The 18,842-nt window shown below is 50.1% G+C and overlaps 1 protein-coding gene across 1 annotated transcript; it reads right to left on the bottom strand.

The window, feature by feature from the left end:
- Positions 1-621: 621 nt before the first annotated feature.
- Nrsn2 (neurensin 2) lies at positions 622-7,237 on the bottom strand. The gene is made up of 3 exons (XM_047541315.1): positions 6,963-7,237; positions 4,017-4,211; positions 622-2,122 (listed from the first exon to the last, which is right to left on the bottom strand). The coding sequence occupies exons 2-3, from the start codon at positions 4,203-4,205 to the stop codon at positions 1,697-1,699; spliced, it is 615 nt and encodes a 204-aa protein (XP_047397271.1). The 5' UTR covers positions 4,206-4,211; positions 6,963-7,237; the 3' UTR covers positions 622-1,696.
- Between the last annotated feature and the right edge of the window lie 11,605 nt (positions 7,238-18,842).

The following is an 18,842-nucleotide window of genomic DNA, read 5'->3' as shown; positions in this document are numbered from 1 at the left end:
GGAATAACGTCACCAGTCGTTGTCAGGGTTAAGGGACTTCATCCTGGAAAGCACTGAGAACAGGGCCCGGCCCTGGTCAGTGCGTGCCGGTCAGCGGTTCTTATGGCCCTGGAGAAGAAGCCACCTTTGGCTCCAGCTCCCCCTCCCCCGCAGCCCCCTGGGGGAGGACAGATCTCCCTCCTCCTCAGGGTTGGAGTTCTACTCTCCAGGGACGGACCAATCAGGCTAGCTTTCTGGGGGGCGGGGTGTACTGGGGATTGAACCCGGAGGCTCTCTAGCACTGAGCTACACCCCCGCCCTAAGTCGCTGAAGCTGGCGGTGAACTTGCCGTCCTCCAGCCTCAACCTCCGAAGTCGCTGGGACTCCAGGCATGCATTTAAGTCTTCCCTGGGGAGGCCTCGGAGGGGCAATTTCATCTCTCTGACCAGTGGTTATTATTCCTGTAAAATGAAGAAAACGATCCCTTTCTCCAAGGTTACCCTGAAAGCAAACGAGAAATAGTGGCTTTACGTGCCCCGCACCCAGTAGGTGCGCCTAACAGTCTGCTTCTTTCCTCCTCCCCCACGAACCAGAGATCCCAGAGAAAAGCGAAGTCGGGGTCCATCCCAGCTATTTATTAAAAGGGAAGGTGAGATGGAAGGGGTGCAGGGCGGGTCTGAGGCCTGGGGACCCTCCTGCAAAGCCTTCCGGACCGCGGAAACTGAGGGGGAGGGGAGGGGAGGGCGCCTTGAGCGCGTCCTCCAGCGGTCTCAGCGCTCCCCCTAGTGGCAGAGAAAGGAGATGACGCCTCTGGCTGGGGAACCTGTAGGAGGGAGGGGCTGTGCTATCAAGGTCAAGGTCAGGGCAAGGGTCAGAGGGCACTGGGGTCTGGGGGATGGACTTTGAGGGGCATTTAAATCCATGTCCATAGTAATTCTGGAGCCATCTAGAACCATCAGGCCTCTGGCTAATCTCTCTGGGCCAAACCTGTCCCCCACCCCAGGAGTGCCCTGGGAACCAGGAAGGTGAGACGCTCCAGCTGCAGAACCACAGCTGGCCCAGGAGTCTGAAGGTGCTGGTTCTGCGTGCCGGCTGCAGACCGCCTTGCTCTGGGACCTTGGCAGATCACCCCTCTGCCTTCCTCGGCCTCTGCTTCTGTGAAGTGGGGTGATAACTGCCGGGGATGGGGTGCGCTGTGGGGCTCTGATGCCGAGACGCAGGTGTGAGAGGTCAGTGTGTTCACCTCCACCGCCAGGGCGCGTCCTAGCCAGCAACCTGGTGCCCTCGGAAGCATCCCGGCCATGAGCACGGCCCTCCCTGTCCCCCGTCTTAGCCTAGGGAGGGCAGCGCTGACATCCTGGGAGAAGACGAATGTCACGAACTCTAGAATCGGGTCTGGACCCCTCGGAGTCCAGAGGCAAGTGTAGACGGTCTGAAAGGATAGGGGGCTTGCCCAAGGTCATGGGGAGAGAAGGGTGGGCACAGGTTGAGGGTAATGCTTTCTGTCCCTGCAGGGTCTTGGGAAGGAGGAGTAGGTGGGAAGTTTGGGGGGTCTTGAGGAAGGGTGGCATCTTGGATGAGGTGGAACCCCACTCCTGGGAAGGAGCGTGGGGATTTGAGCTCCAGATGCTACAGGATAGAAGGGGCCCTGCTGAGAGAAGCTGGGGGCCTGTGGAGGCGGAAGGGCCTGCTCCTCCCTGAGCTGCCAGCCGGCAGCTCAAGAGTCCCGCTGGGGCTGGACGGTCTGCACAGAGGATTGCCCGAAGGGGCTGGTGGGCGCCGAGAACCACGACTGGCCACTGGCCTCACGGAAGATGGGCGACAGCTGCCGCTCTGGGTCATCCCTGAAGACTTCCACGTGGTGGTCAGCTTCAGCGTCCAAGGGCTCTGCCTTGGTGTCCTGGCTCAGCCAACCCGTCATGGCCCAGAAGAGGCAGATGGCCAGCAGGATCCCGGCGGCCACACAGAGTGCGGTGCCTGCCAGGCGGCAGGTGCCCAGGGCCTGGTTGTAGTCTGCTGCCCGCCGATCCAGCGACGGGAACTTACCATCGCTGATGCTCTCCAGCTTGGGGGGCACGGCGTAGCCAGTGGTCAGGGCTGCCACACCCAGCAGCAGCAGCAGGGTCCCTGAGGACAGGCTGATCTGGAGAGAGGCAGACAGACCGGGAGGTGGGTCCCACCTGGGCTTCACAGTGACCCCTTGGTCCAGCCTCCAGAGGTGGAACCACAGAACGTACCTGCTGGGCTCCGACTGACGGAGCATAAACGGCCCTGTTTCCTTTGGAATCTTGAGGCCTCAGATCAATTGTCTTTTCAGCTCCCACCTAAGTGGGGGTTTTCTCTGACCGACCCGCGTCCCCTCCATCATTATGAAGGTCCCATTCTATCCCCTGTCCTTTCTGCCTGTCGCTCTGTTGGTTACGCCTGTACACCCTCAGATCTCATCTCAAACCTCCCCCACTCAGGGAAAACCACCAGGACATTTATTAGCTCTTCCATGTTGTGTGTGTGTGTGTGTGTGTGTGTGTGTGTTTGTGTGTGTATGTGAGAGATAGAGAGACACTGGGTGGGAAGGGAATTAACCCCAGGGGCACTTTGCTAAATTAAATCTCCAGCCCTTTTTTCTTTTGAGACAGGGTCTCACTAAATTGCAGAGGCTGGCCTCGCATTTGTGATCTTCCTGCCTCAGCCTCCAGAGTCTCTCGAATGACACACCAGGCATCACCGTGCCTGGCCAGTTCTTTGATATTTTTCATCAAGGTCTCCTCATATGGTACATATTTGGTTAGATTTACACCTATGTTTCTATTTCTCCCCACCCCCAGCCCATGCTAATATAAATGATAATTTTTTTTTCCACACTGGAATTGAACCCAAGAGGGTTCAACCACTGAGTGACATCCCTAGCCTTTTTGCTTTTTGAGACAGAATCTCATTAAGTTGCCCACGCTGGCCTCAAACTTAAGATCCTCCTGCCTCAGCCTCCAGAGTGTCTGGAATTACAGGTGTGCATCACTACACCTGGTAGTAATTTTTTTTTTTTTTTGTACTGGGGATTAAACCCAGGGGGGCTTAACCACTAAGCCACATCCCCAGCCCTTTTTATATTTTATTTAGAGACAGGGTCTCTCTTAGTTGCTTAGGACCTTGCTAAGTTGCTGAGGCTGGCCTTGAACTTTTATTTCTTGGTTTTAAAAAATATTTTGCTTTAGTTGCAGGTGGACACAATACCTTTATTTATTTATTTTTATGTGGTGCTGAGAATCGAACCCAGTGCCTCACACGTGCTAAGAGGCACTGTACCACTGAGCCACCATCACAGCCACCATGTCCTTGAAGTTTCGATCCTCCTGCCTCAGCCAGGGAGCTACTGGGATCACAGGCCTGCACCACCTTGCCCAGCTGCATTTTTAATTTCTGGATGTTCTTCATTGTTTCTTTTCTGAAGGAAATACGGAGGAGACTCTGACTTCCCTGAAAGGTCTGAGGGTTGGCACAGTAGTAATTGGGGGATGTGTGGGGAGAGTGAAAAGCTAATGGGTGTAAGAGCAAGGACACCACAGGAGCCCAAACACTAAGAGGAAATATGCAAATGCTCCATGTGAAGGTTTGAACTCTGGATCAAACTTTGTCCAAAGGCCCCCAACCTCTGACCTCTTCTAGAAAAGAGCAATGAGCAACCTTTCTTGTTTAAACATATTCGAGGTCCCTCCCCAGTAACGGGGATTGACTCGGGGGTGCTCTGTCACTGAGCTACATCCCCGGTCCTTTTCTTTTTTCTTTTTTGACGGGGTACTGCTAAGTTGCCCAGGCTGGCCTGGAACTGAACTTTTGATCCTCCTGCCTCAGCCTCCAGAATTGCTGGAATTACAGGATGGGCACTGCCCCTGGCTATCAGCTGGGTTTTCCGTTGCCTGAACGTGGGAGACGCCTCACTACCACACCATTCCTTTGATTTCTACTCTCTGAGCCTCAACTCCAATCCCATCTCCTCCACGAAGCCACAGGAATCACAGGAGGGGCTCCTGTTGCCTTACCTTCCAGCACAGTGAGGGCCAGGGTCGGCGGGGGCACAGGACTGGTGGCCCTTCGGGGTCATCGCTGAGAGCAGTACCCGCACAGTCCTCATAGAAGAGGTGCAGATAGGAGTGGACCCCATACCACTTGTTTTCCTCCACGCTGGTGCCATGGCCACAGGCGCAGGGATGACCGCAGCTCAGCATCATGGGTCCCTGTGGGGCAGGCAAGGGGCAGCTGACAGAGAGAGGGTCAGCAGGAGCTGCCCACGGTGACTCTCCTATCCTCTGACCTTCATATCCCTCCCGCTTCTCCCACTTTTTTTTTTTTTTTTTTTTGGTACTGGGGATGGAACCCAGGGGCTCTTCACCACTGAGCTACATTCCCAGCCCTTTTTATTTTTTATACTGAGCCAAGCTAGGTTGCCCAGGCTGGCCTTGAACTTGGGATCCTCCTGCCTCAGCCTCCTGAGTAGCTGGGATTACAGGCACGCACCACTGTGCCCAGCTCTCCTCCCACTCTTGACACCTCACCTCTTGGCATGGCCTGGCCTTCTGGAATCCTAGCTTGTGTTTCCCTAAATATCTGTGAATGAACCAATGACCGAAGTGCCTAGCCTGGTGCCTGGCAATTGCAGGTGTCAATCCATTTGCATGGGCTCTGGAGCCTGACTAGTTGGACTGGAACCCCAGACAAGCACTTCCTCACTGTGTGACATAAGGCAAGTGCTTTAACCTCTCTGAGCCTTGGTTTCTTCATTTGTGAAATAGGGCTAACAAGGATACCCGTTTCACTTAGTTATTGTGTCTGGTGCTGAAAAATAATAGCTGTTAAGATTATTAGTATAATTTCTTTGTTATTATTCCATCCTGAACTTCTGGGGCTCTGTGTCTGGAGTGAGAGATCCTCATCTCTCCCTCCTCAAACTCTCACCCCACTCCTGGGCCCCTGGGAGAGGTAATTATCATGGCCAACACTTGTCCAATGGGGCCAGAGTCTCCAAGCTACAAGATTCCTCCCCAGGACAGCCTCTACACAGCCTCCAGCTTTCAAGGAATTTTGGCTTCACAGGAAGTGAAACTCAGGGGCCCTAAAGATTAGGGGCTCTTTATTAAGGGCTGCTGGATTTCCAGAGAAACCTGTTTAAGAACCCTCTTTTCGCAGAAGTGAACAAGGCCTCAGTGGAAGGTACCTATGGCTTGTTGGTGGTGCGGGGAACTGGAGCCAGGGCGTCCCGCCTGCCAGGGGAGTGCTCTAGCACCGACCCGAGTCCCAGCCCTGGAAGCTGTCTGTGCATGCACTCAGAGGTAGGGCTAAAACCAAGGCCTGCGGTGCGGGTGAGACTGGGCTTCCGCCCTCCCTCCCCCATCATGGTCCTCTGAGCAGCTTCAAGCAAAACAAAACAGTGTGCTTGTTCTGATGGGCTAGACAAATCTAGGGCCCCCTTGCTTCCCATCAGATGCGACCCTCAAATCCCTGGTAGAGACTCACCAGCACTTTCATATACACACAGCACAAAGAAATACACACGCACAAACCACAAAGAAGCACCACACAGAGACCCAGACAGGCACAGAGACGCACCACACAAACGCACACAGAGAGACACACACTTTAGGGACACACGCAGACACACACACTGGGGCGCTTCCTGGAGACCCCGCGGAGCCACACAGTGCGAGGGATTGCTGCCAAGATTGCCTGTCCATAGATCGCGGCTGTCAACCTTCCTCAGTTACAATTCAGGGGAAGAAAGAGAAAAAAAAAAAAGGGAAAAAAATTAAAGTAACAGAGAATGGGAAATGGCAGAGATCAAAAACGAAAGAGCGACAGAGGAAGGGAAGGGCGAGACGTCTGGATGGAGAGCGGGATCCGACCCCGGGCTGGCGCTGCGGGCTGGGTGGAGGGCGTGGCCGGCACCGTGACCGCCCCCGCCAGGCGCTAGCAAGGCCGAGCAGGCAGAATGAATGGGGGCCCCGGAGGCAGTCAGGGCCTCGGAGCATCGACTTTAATCAAAGAACCTCGGTGAGGGTCGCGGAGGGGACTCTAGGAATGCGGGCCCGGGTCTGCTCCTCCCTTTAATTCACCGCTTTCCCCGCCCCCCAAATGTATACAATCGCTCAGTCCTGTAGGTACTAGTGAAGGAAGGTGACCTTGACGGTGCCTCCCCCTCGGCCTGGTCCCTCCCCCTCCCATTTTAGGGTGGAAAGGAGGAGGTCTAGCTGGAGAGGGAGGGCGGGGAGGGAATGGATGCTGAGGATCCTCCGGGGTTGCCATGGGAACAGTTAGGGAGGTGTCCCCAGCCGGCAGTGGAGAGGTACTTGGTGGGAACAGAGCGGGAAGAGGAGGGGGCTGCGTTGTCCGAGGGTGGGCAGGGGGCAGACTGCGGTGGAGGAGGCGAGGGGAGGGAAACCTACACGAAGGTGACCAGTCTGCGGGCCTGAGATGGATGGAATCCGTCGCATCTGCATGGCCTTGTTCAGTTCTCCTACCCAGATCCCCAGACCCGCCCACTCCAGCGCCCCACGCTGCCCTGGCGGATAGAAGGGGTGCCCTCTTGGAGGGGTGCTGGGGAAATCAGGCCCCCACAGCACCGCTCGTCCGACCTCGACCACCCTTCCCTGGGTGAAATCAACTGCGTCCTTTCCCTTAGAGGGAAACTGAGGCAGAATGGAGTCGGGAGGGGTTTTTGGAGGAAGGTGTGGGGGGATCTTGTCCGTCGGAGCTCCCGCCCAGCCTGTCGACCCTGAGGTGTGGAGGCGTGATGGGGCTCCTGTTGTTGTCTCTGCCACCGAGACTTCCCTGGGACCCCCACCTCCCGAAGCCCAAGACTCGGGCGCAGATATCGGTCCTGCCCCCACCGGGCACGGCTAAGACTGAGGATGCGGTGGAGGGTGAGGTTCTCCGGAACCCGGGAGACCGCCGGGTAGGGGTCGGGCAGCTAGGGGAGCGGGGGCTGAGCTCACCTATCTACCAGCGGTCTCCACGGAGCGGACCCGAGCTGGAGCTGAGCAGAGCTGAGCGGGTTTGGTTCGCGCTTGCGCCGCAGTCCCGGGCTGGGGGCGGGGGCGGGGGCGGGGCGGGGCGGGCCGAGGAGGGGGCGCCCGCCCAGGGGCCGCTCTGCAGACTGCGGTTCCTCCAGGCTCCCGAACCCGCGTGCCCTTCCCGGGTTCCCTTCTTTCTCAGGCCCCAGGCTCCTCCTGGAGACCCCGCCGCCTCCCCCGGCCTGGGTGCCTCCTGCGGCCCCTCAAACTCCTCCCCGGAGCTCCGATCAATCCGCAGCTCCCCACTCCTCCCACTGAAGACCCATCACTGAGTCTGTATCTCCTCAGTGTCTTCTCGGGTCTCCTCCCCTCTCAGGAAGCTCCCCTCCAGAGTAGAGAAAGCTGCCCCTCCGTGCTGACCCTACTTCCTTCACCACCCCCATCTCTCCGAGTCCCCTTCCTCCTGGAGTCCCGCTTCTCTCTCACTGGGCACCTCGTTCCCCTGGCAGGGGAGCCCCTGATCTCTCAGAAGCCCTTGCCTCTCACTGAATCCCGTTTGCTGTTCCTTCCTTTCCTTTCTCCCCGCCCCCGACTCCTTTTCTCCTGGGAATTGAACCCAGGAGTACTTTACCATTACTCTATACTCCCAGCCCTTTTTATTTTTAGTTAATTAATTAATTTATTTTTGGTACGGGGGATTGAACCCAGGGGCATTTCACCACTGAGCCACACCCCAGCCCTTTTTATTTTTTTATTTTGAGACAGGATCTCGCCAAGTTGCCCAGACTGGTCTCTAAGTTGCATCTTCTTGTCTCAGCCTTGGAGTTGCTGGGATCGCAGCCATGTGCCACCGTGCCTGGCCTCTTTTCCTCTTTGAGCCCCCACCCCTAGCTAAGAATCAGTCCCTCTGACTTGGATGTGGGAGCTGGAGGTGGGGAGGAGGTGCTGGGAGAGAGGCGACTCACCCTTTCCCCTGGGGAAGGAGCCAGTGTGGCAGGGAGCCCTGCCCTCCCTCCCACCACCCTCGGTTCTGCCCTGGGCAGTGTGTGCCAGCTGCCATCTCCCAGACAGCTGCATGGCTTCATGCCTTGTCATGCACTCACACTGTGTGCTGTGTGGTCTTGGGAAAGTCCCACATCTGGTGTGTGGTCTTGGGACGGTCATTGTTCTTGTCTGAACTTCATCAGGCACCGTTGCACAAACTTGCCTTGATGTCTCCAGCAGGCATCTGTCTCTCCCTGTGTCCTGGGGCACAGGGATGAATGAGCCCTCAGTGTCCCTGAGCCTCCCAGAGTGCTTGGCATGGAATAGACAGCTCAGTAAACATTTACTGAACACAGACTAATAATAGTTGCAACATTTGATGTTCATTATGTGTTTAAAAGCTTTATATGTACTGAAGGACTTACTCATTTGACTGTGTGTGTGTGTGTGTGTGTGTGTGTGTGTGTGTGTGCTGAACTGCACAGGCAGGCAGAAGTGAGACTCAGTGGACCTCAAGCCCTGGAGGGAAAAAATTTGGACTTCAGTCTCAGGGTACTGGGGGACCATGCAAGGTTGTGAAGAGGGGAAGGTGGGCTGGGGTGTGGCTCAGTGGTAGAGCGCTTGCCTCGCACTCGTGAGGCACTGGGCTCGGCACCACATAAAAATAAACAAATAAAATAAAGGTATTGTGTCCATCTACAACTAAAAAAAAATTGAAGGAAAAGAGGAGAGCAATGTGATCTGATCTGCATTCTGAAAAGATCCCTTTGGCCACTGTCAGGAGAGCAGGATGGAGAGCAATGGATGGTGCAGGAGCCCAGCGAGGAGACCAGCTCGCTGGCCTAGCAGGTGTGCAGAGAAGGTTGCACTCGAGGGACGCAGGGTGCTGCCCGAGCTGTAGGAGCACCAAGTGAAGAGACCTCAGGTCGGAGCCCAGGCACCTTCTGCTGCGGGCCCAATGTCTGTGTGTTCCCAAAATTCCTCTGTCGAAGTCTTAATATGGTGGCATTTGGAGGAGGGCCTTTGAGAGTCACTCGAGCCCCCCTGAGGACGCAGACAGAACTCTCTTCTCCCTCTGCTCTCTGCCACGTGAGGCCGCCCGCAGAAGAGGGCTGTCTGCCACCCTGGAGGCAGGCCCTCACCTGCCAGCAGGTGACTCGGCTGGCACCTTCATCTTGGACTTCCCGGCCAGCAGAACTGGGAAATAAATGTCTGTCGCTTAAGTTGCCCAACCAATGGTAACTTATTATAGTGCCCGGAGCAAATGGAGACAGCTCTGTCCTGGTCAGCCAAGATAGCTTCACAAACCACACCAGAGGCCATCACTCATCATCTTTCACAGTTTTTGTGGGTCAGAATTTTTTTTTTTTTTGTGGTGCTGGGGATTGAACCCAGGGCCTGTGCTTATAAGGCAAGCACTTTACCAACTGAGCTGTCTCCCCAGCCCGTGGAATGTGAGGAGGGTTCACCTGGCTGGTTCAGCCTCAGGGTCTCTTGTGGCTTGGGTTGGAGCAGCCAGGAGCTGGAGCGTCTGGGGGCTGCCCAAGCGTCTCTGTCTCTCTCTCTTTATAGTCTCAGGGCTTCCTGCAGGAGCCAATTTTGGTTTCTCCAGAGTTTGGTTGCCTTGGCCTCAGGGTGGTAACACTTCTTACACCATGTTTCAGGGCTCCTGTGAGCCAGGCTGCTTTGCCCGTAGGACCGAGCCTCAGCAGTCACCATGGGATGGAGCCTGGTCTACCGTAGCCTGTCATTTGAGCAGTTATTAAGGTTGGGCCAGACTTAAAGGGAAGGACGTAGACTTATTACTCAATGGGAGACGTCATGGGCATGTTTTAAAAGGGTCACACCACATTTAAAGAGACCAGGAAAGAAAGAACCAAAGAAGCATCCAGAGACACGGGCAGTGGGAGAGAAGAATCTGAAAGGGTGGGGCGCCCCTGGTCACGGAAACCAAGGAGACACTTCCAAGGAGGGCCTCTCCACACTGCCAAATGCACCAGCGGCTCAGAGCAAGACAACAGGACTGAGATCGAGCAACAAGATCAGTGGGGGATCAGGTGAGCTTAGGGTATGGAGGGGAAGAAGCCAGACTGCAGTGATTTGGGAAGTGAGGCGGGACAGGGAAGTGAGGAGCTGGGAGCTCTTTTACAGAATAGTTAGAGAAAGTGTGTGTGTGTGTGTGTGTGTGTGTGTGTGTGTGTGTGTAGGGGTTTTCAGGGAAGGCAGTGGTATCAGAGAAGGGATGAATGAGGTTCTAGAGGTGATGGGAAGAGAGGTGGTCAAATGTATAGGCAAATGGGCTGAACTTGAGTTAGCAAAGGAGGGCTCCCCCATCCTGAGGCCCTGGGAAGGAGGACAGGTGGTCATTGGCAAGGGATTACAGTGCAGTGACTTTGAGCTGAACTCGGGGGTCAAACAGATTTGTTTTCGTTTTGTTTTGTTTAGTATGGTGGATTGAACTCAGGCACACTCAGTCACTGAGCCTCCCCAGCCCTGTTGTATTTTATGCAGAGACAGGGTCTCACTGAGTTGCTTAGGGCCTCACAAAGTTGCTGAGGCTGGCTTTGAACTCGAGATCCTCCAGAGCTGCTGGGATTACAGGCGTGCGCCACTGTGCCCAGCGGTGGATCCAGCTCTGAGTCCTGGTTCTGCCGCTTGCTGCTAAGGTGACTAGCCACTTTGGGACTCGAGTTTCCCTGACTGTAACGTAGAGATAATATGAGTATTTGCCTCTCGAAGGGACTGGAAGAGTGAAATGAGGTGTGCACACAGTGAGATGCTCAGAGCACTTGGAACAAAGTGGGATCTCCATGAAATCTTGTTATTACCACGGCAGTGCCGTCGGTTCACAGGTGAGAAGGCGGGAAGGTGCGTGAAGTGACACCTGAGGAATTGTCCGCTGTTGAGAAAAACAAGAAACATTGTCTGCTAAGAAACAGGGAGGCCAGGCACAGTGGTGCACACCTTTAATCCCAGAGGCTCGGGGAGGTGGGGAGTGTGGGGCTGAAGCAGGAGGATTGCGAGTTCAAAGTCAAACTCAGCAATGTAGCGAGAGCCTTTCTCAAAATAAAAAATAAATGGGACTCAGTGGCTCAATAGTTAAGTGCCCCTGGGTTGAATCCATGGTACAAAAAAAAAAAAAAAGAAAAAGAAAAAAAGAGCTGGGGTTGTAGCTCAGTGGTAGAACTGTTGCCTAGCATGTGTGAGACCCTGGGTTTGATTTTCAGCACCACATAAAAAAATAAAGATATTGTGTCCATCTACAGCTAAACATATTTCAAAAAAAAAAAAAAAGAAAAGAAAAAAATAAAGAAAGAAGAAATTTCTAGTTCAATTGGAGACTTGAAGAGGTGGCAAAGCAGATACAAAATTCCTGGCGGGACACAGTGGTATACACCTCTAGTCCCAGGTACTCAGGAGGCAGAAGATCACGTAAGCACAGGATTCCAGGTCAGTCTGGGCAACATGGTGAGACCCTGTCTCAAACAAACAAGTCCACATATTATATGATTCCATTTATATGAAATATCCAGAGTTGGCAAATCTATAGAGTCAGAGAACAGATCAGTGGTTGTCAGGGACCAGGGAAGAAGGAATGGGGGATTCCAGTTTAAGGGTTTCCTTTTGGAGTGATGAAAATATTCTGGAACTAGATAGAGATGATGGTTGTATAGTATTGTGAATGTACTAAATGTCACGAATGGCATATTTTATATTATGTGTGTTTTACCACAATTTTAAAGAAAGGAAGTGAAGAATTGGAACAACCAATAACAATATGATGATGGCAGCGATTGTGTTAGTTAGTTCTGTTACTGTGACAAAATACCTGAGATAAGCAACTTGAAAGGAGGAAATGTTTACTTTGGCTCACAGTTTCAGAGGTTTCAGTTCATGGAGGCTTGACCCAGTTGCTTTGGTCCTGTGATGAGGCAGAACATCATGGCAGAAAGTATGTGGTGGAGGAAAGCTGTTCACCTAGTGGCATCCAGAAAGCCGAGAGAGAGAGAGAGAGAGAGAGAGAGAGAGAGAGAGAGAGAGAGAGAGAGAGAGAGAGAGAGAGATTTCCCAACTTCCCTTTTTGTCTTTTCATGCCCAGGAACAAGGTCGAGAGAAAGGGACTTGGTGAGTCTTTTCTCCCAACTGCAGTGTCTGTGCTCTTCCCAGAGGCCCCAGCAGCACCACGTTGGGACAGAGCATTCAGAGGTTCACCAACTTGGTGGCCGGTCAGAGTTTACTAAGAGGAGGGCCCCAGGAAGAATTTGCCATTTTCAGTGGAAAACAGGTGGTGCTTACTGGTTACGATGACCTTATACGTTGGATCAGGATTCGCTGCACTTTCTTTATAGTAAGACACCAAGTGCTTAAGAAAGAAGGGCGTTCTAATCCGTCCATTTCACAGATATGAAGAGTGTTTTAAGAGGTGCAATCTGAAAAATGGATCAGACTCTTGGATTCATAGCATACTAGATATGTTCGTCAATAAATAACATGAATGCAGAGAGAGAGAAAGATTATTTATAACAAAGACTCTTCCCCAAAACCCTATGAATTCATAAATAGATTAATCTACTCTTGAGGTTCATAAGGTTAGAGCTGTCATGAACCAACCATCCCCCACAGTCTGCACCTCTGAAGACTGAAGCACGGGGGACCAAACTTTCAACAGACAAGCTTTTGGGGGACATTTAAGACCCCAATCCTAACAGTGATGGCCATCTTGTTTCTATATGTGTGTGTGCAGTGCTGGAGATTGAACTCAGGGCCTTGCACAATGAGCTGCACCCCTAGTCTTTTTAATCTTTCGAGACAGGGTCTCACCAAGTTAACCCCGCCAGCCTCCAATTTGTGATCCTCCTACGTCAGCCTTCCAGGTTGCTGGGATTATAGGCATGTGTCACTGTGCCCAGCTCATAGCTAGCTTTCTGCTTTATTTAGATCTCTGCTTGCATATCACCTTATCAAAGCTTGATAGTTTATTGTTTTTTGTTTTTTTCAGTCTGGGGATGGAACTCAGAGCCTCATACATGCTAGACAAGCACTCTACCACTGAGCCACACCCCAGCCCTCAAAAGTTGATTTAAACACTATGATAGAGACGTAAACTGCTCTCTAAATTTCTCTGCACTTCACATATATTTCCCAACACTTTACAGTTAGGCAAACCCACATGATGAGTTCTGGCTAATGATGAGCTACAATGCACGTTATTTCTGGGCCAAAGCATTTATTCCAGTTGTTATTGCTACAAAACAAACTACTCTAATACTTAGTGACTTGAGGCTGTGACAATCATTATTTTGTTCACAAATCTGCAACTTGTGCAGGCCTCTTCAGGAAGGCCCCAAACTGCTCCACCTGGCCGTTGTAATATAATAGAAAGCTGCTCCCCCGCCCTCTCTGCTGCAGCCATTTCCCCGTCTCCCAACTTCTTGTCAGTCTGTGAACATCCTGGCTAGCTATTGGTTCATCAGTCAGCTTGCAAGTGTCCTTCTCCGTTACTGGTCCTGTTAGCCCAGCGGAATTCAACTGCTTAAGGATAGCTCCCTGCCATCTTTCCCTGCTTCTCCTCACATTCATGCTTTCTCTCTCCTCCTCGCTTTTCACTCTCTCTCTTGCACGTGCTCTCTCTCTTTTCCTCTCATTTTCTCTCTACCCTGCAGGGAGACACTCTGTTGTCTTAATAAACCCTCTTATGTGAGTTCCCGTGTCCAGAGTGGTTTCTGGGTTCTTACAGTGGTGTCGTGACTCGGGTGGGCTCTTCCACTGTCTCTTAAGCAAGTGGAACCCCATCTGACACCCCAGTGCCCCCCAGACACAGCCTCACCTTCCATTCGCCCGGATGCTCAGTTCTCTGCATCTAACACCGGACTTCAGATTGGTGGTTCCCTAGGCGGGTTCCCCTAGGCCGACTTAAACACTCCTCTGCCGACCTGAGAAGCAACCGTTGAGTGTTCAGGGCCCTCGAGGCAGCTGAGGGGTGGGGGTACCCCCAGCTACGACTTTTATAGTTACGGATGGCCCCCTTAGTCGGTCTCATCTGCCGGGTGGGTTCCTGATTTTATGGAGATTCTCTCTCAGGGTTGAGGCTCATCTTCGCACTCGCTCTGGGAAACCCTGAGGTCCTCAAGCCTCTCGGCTTCTGCCTGGCCCACATTGATGCTTGGGTGACGACATCATCGATGTGCTGCCTTCTCGTCTCCAGCTGACTACTCTGGCCTTGGGACTCAGGGGCACAGACTCGGCTGTATCAGTGTCCACCATGGGAATCTGGGTCCTCCATTCTGGCAGATCCATCCCTGGGATTAGAAAACTTTTGAACCCTTCGCCTGACTGCCCCCCGCCCCCGGCTTAAAGTCAGCAAATCTTAATGATATAGGGACACAGTACCCTTTAGATAATCAATCCAAAATGGCCACATAATGGTACACAGCTTCTGTGAGCAAGCAGGCAGATGGAAAGGTGGTCCTTATCTTCAAGTCTCTTCTTTCTTGCTTCTTGGCTCTTCCTGCAAACACGAACGCCTCCTTTTGGCTTCTTCTCCCCATCTTAATCCCTCCTTCCATCTTCGACTCAGCTAACAAACCCATTCTGTTTCAGCTTCTGTTCCCCTACTCAGCCCACCTAGTCCTCCTGCCACAAGGTCCCACATACATATTCTAGTCCCCCCTATGGGAGGTGGCGGGTGTGGAGGGAGTAAGCAGCCCAACAGTCAGTGGCATGTCCCCCCAGTAAGGAGTATGATATAGCAGCCCCATTCCTCAAAAGTAGGGATATAATGTTTCACAATTTTCTGTGTCCAAACCTGAATTGATTACTAACCAGGAAAAAGGGTTAAAATGCCCTAGGCATCAACTTTGTGCTAGAACCTGTTAGCTCCTTTCAGATCTCAGTCAAGGCTTACACTGAAATGTAAATGGAAGAAGCCAGAAGGCCAGTGGGAGACCAGTCTCAAACCCAAGAAAAAAAAAGTGTCCATTTAAAATTTCTCCTGGGCTGCAACACAGAACTTTATCTCTCCCTCTCACCTCTTCTCCCTGACCTTCTCTTTCTCTTTCTTCCATGATATAATTAATGGCCATTATCATTTTTCTTCTATGATTCTTGTTTTTCTTAAATGCTGTATTTTTGAGCTCACAATCTTGATCTACATACCTAGGTTAATGATTTTTGATCAGTTCTTTATCCAACTCTAGAGTTATTTTTGAACATCTGTTACATTGCAATGGAGATAAACATTACAAGGCCTTTGCTTTTGTGTGAAATATAAGTGCACATAAAATTAAAATTTTAAAAAATGGATCCAAATACTTTTAATTCATGTGATTTAAAAAGGTTCAATTTAAATTGGGTAAACTAATAGAAGTAAAATGTCTTTAAAATTAACTCACAAGTCTCTAGGTGGCCAAACTAATAAAATGTTGATGTTTATAAAATGTCTAACATCAATTTTTTCTAGGACTTTTCTTCAACAGGAAAGAGATGGCAAATGCTGTTTACTACACTTGTCTGATATATATCTTGGCTTTTTTTACAATAAGATGAGTGAATTAGAGTTGACATGTATGGGATTACTCAAATGTGTTTGTTAGAGACATCTGATTAACTTACAAAGTTAAAATGCTAATTATTAAATAACATCAAGTACTCTCCACTCCTTAAATTCCATGGAGTAACATACTTAAACATTATTGGTGTTTTCATAGGTTGGTAAAATTTACTCTTAATTTGTCTGTTAAGCTCTTTTCTTTAGAACAACTAGTCTTAAAAATTGGGGTTTATACAATTTTGGTTAATGGTCATTCTTTGTATATTAAATGTGTTCATATTTTCCAGGTATACAAACCTATAAAGCAGAAAATTTATCAAACTGCTATTCTCCAAATTAAACTTATCCATAGTGGTAATTTTAAGCTTATAAGAAGAGTAAATGTTATTGGGGATTTATTTCTATTATTTAATGGTCTATTATAGGACCCGTCATCAATAGGATATATGTAAAATGTGTTACTTTTTACACTGAGATAAAAAAAATTTTAAACATAAATGTATTTCTAAAAGTTAGTGAGAGCCTGATTTGTTTAAAGGTTAATATTGTGAAACATGAAAGCATTTTGCCACTTTGCCACACAAAAGGAAAGTTAAAAGCTCTCTCAGTCTTTCTTTAATTCATGTTTAAGATATAACATTAAATTATGTTAACTAATGTTCATATAGACTCAGGAATCAATATATGAAACTTCTTAAAATGACATTTAAGAAAGGAGTAAAGATCAACATCAGAATTAGAACACTTAAGATTTGTAAAGATCCACGCCTTACCTGAGATAAGGCTTTGCCTCCCCTCCTACCCTGCTGCATGTTAGAATGGCTCCAAAGTAAGTCAGACTTTAACTCATTTAAAGTTGTGTTCAAAAGTTTGATGTTTGTTTTAAAGATTACTGTGATCTCAAACAGGGGATATAATGAATAACTCAGCCAAAATTCAAGATAGCTATTGCACAAACTGAATGTTTTACTGTTGGTGATTCCATTTTGTATTTTCCTTGTAAACTCTGTTGCCTGATTAATATTTTGCAGAAGTACTGCTTCAAGAGCAGACACCGTAAATTAACTTGAAATAGTAAGCCATCACCTATAGGACAGAAAATGTAGACCCCAATTAGATAAAAGGGGGTAAATCACTGTAAAGTCATAGACATTGAAGTTAAAGCCCAGCACTCTTACTTTATGACTGGTGAGACTGGCTTGCTGGATGGTTAAGATCAAACTTAAAGATTGAGATTAAATACAGAGGCCAAGAAAAGCCAGTATTTGGGTCTTGCCCTCAATCAGCCTGAACCCAGGGAACAAGAGGACTTCTCTAAGGAGCTTTGGGACTCTGGGTCACATGACCTCCCCATCAGGGAGATTGATGAGGCCACTAGAGGATGAAAAGCCAATCAGTGCACCTGCTGGAGAGGAGGGTCATGGAAAAAGGGAGACATCCCTAGTGCTTCCAAGGGAAGCCAACTCATCGAGGAGACCCTGCCTAACCGACAACACTAATGGAGCTAAGAAGCTGCCCTTAAGTTCTCTATGAGTGACCCCTGTGGGAACTCAGCTGACTGTTTAACAGACAGGAACAGGTCACTTTGACCAGCTTGATCTTAGACACCTAGCAAAACAATTAAAACCAAAATATAGCCATTTTTGGGCAGTTAAAAGAAACAATAGTTAAATGTAGCCCACTAGAATAAATCCTGGAAGCTACAAAAGAGAGATTCTTAGGCAAATGTGCCTGATAACTATCAAGATAAACTGCCAGAGTCAGAAGTTTTTAGTCAGTTTAAGGCCTACAGACACAGGTAGGCTTAATCTATGTTTGCTAGTAACAGAAATATAGAGATCTCTACTAAATGTTGTGTTTGCATTCCTGATAAACTGGACAATATTAAAGTTCCCAAATAAAGGCCTTGTCCTCTCCAGCCTTTGTTAGGCTTTGTTATGGGAACAACTTCTCAGTTCTTCCACCTCCTGGTGAGGGATTATTGACTTCTGTCATTTTCATGATATTCATTGGCATGTTCCAGATTCTGCAACATTTATCTTGTACTAACCTCATTTCAGTACTCATGTCTTTTTGTTCTTCTCTAATAGAAGCACCCACCCCCAGATGCCTTTACAACCTGCTCTTCCCTACCCAGACTTCTACCACGGACTCCTCGATTGACCCGATTTCTAAAAAGGGAACTCCAAACTGCTTGCCCCACGCTGCCCCCTTCCAGCTTGAAGAAGCCAGAGTGGTCGACGTCCCCCTTTCTCTACAGCAGTAAGGAGTTCCTAAAACTAGAGGGGAAAATGAAGCCAGAATTGAGGACAGGCAGTTAGAGTAGAAATAGGGGATCAGTCAAATTGAGGAAATGAAGTTCATGAAAGCCATCTGCCTCTGGAAGTCTGGAAGTTGGAGACTGCCCCTGCCCTGGGAGAATGGGTTTTTTACATCTCACCTGCAAAACCAGGCCTAGTCATGTAGGCAGGAAGGAGAGATAAGGGGGGAGAGAACTGGAGAACAAAAGATCTTCTTATAAAAACAGAAACAGGGGAATGGAATATAATATAAAGCTGATCCCCCGCCCTTTCTGCTGCAGTCATTTCCCCGCCTCCCAACTACTTGTCAGTCTGTGAACATCCTAGCTAGCTATTGGTTCATCAGTCAGTTTGCAAGTATCCTTCTCCGTTATTGGTCCGGTTAACCCGCAGAATTTGACTGCTTAAGGATAGCTCCCTGCCATCTTTTTACTCATGCTTTCTCTCTCCTACTCACTCTCTTTCTCTCTCCTCCTTGCTTTTCACACTCTCTCTTGCATGCGTGCTCTCTCTTTTCCTCTCATTTTCTCTCTTACCCTGCAGGGAGACACTCTGTTTGCTTAATAAACCCTCTTATGTGAGTTCCCGTGTCCGGAGTGGTTTCTGGGTTCTTACAGCCATAGCTGGTGGCTTCACTGGGGACTTGATAGATCCACTTCCAAGATGGCTCGCTCACATGGCTGGCAAATTGGTAACGGCTGTCGGCTGCAAGCTTAACCAGGAGCCTCAGTTATTCTCCACGAGGACTCCACAGTTTCTCAAGCTTCCTTACTGCCCTGCAGCTGGCTCCCAAGAGCGAGTATCCCAAGAAAGGGACAGTGAAACCTGCGAGTTTCTCCTGTCTGGAGTCTGGAAATTGGCACAGTAGGACTTCCAGACTGTTCTGATCGTTGTCATCGTTGAAGAGACAGAGTCTCACTGGGGTGCCCAAGCTGGCCTCCAACTCCATCCTCAAATGGTCCTCTTGAGATGGGGGGCTTTCAGGGAGAGAGCAGAAGAGAGCCTTTCTAGATGGAGACCCGGGTCTAC

This window comes from Sciurus carolinensis, chromosome 2 (genome assembly GCF_902686445.1).
Source record: "Sciurus carolinensis chromosome 2, mSciCar1.2, whole genome shotgun sequence".
In the NCBI taxonomy this organism is placed as follows: domain Eukaryota; kingdom Metazoa; phylum Chordata; class Mammalia; order Rodentia; family Sciuridae; genus Sciurus; species Sciurus carolinensis.
The sequence above is the reverse complement of the archived record's forward strand: the minus strand, read 5'-3'. Positions and strand labels throughout refer to the sequence as shown.

Coding starts and splice junctions, on each gene's coding strand:
- Nrsn2 (XM_047541315.1), bottom strand. CDS start 4,205: ATGATGCTGAGCTGCGGTCATCCCTGCGCCTGTGGCCATGGCACCAGC. Junction 2,123..4,016: donor GGCCCTCACTGTGCTGGAAG/GTAAGGCAACAG, acceptor GCCTCTCTCCAG/ATCAGCCTGTCCTCAGGGAC.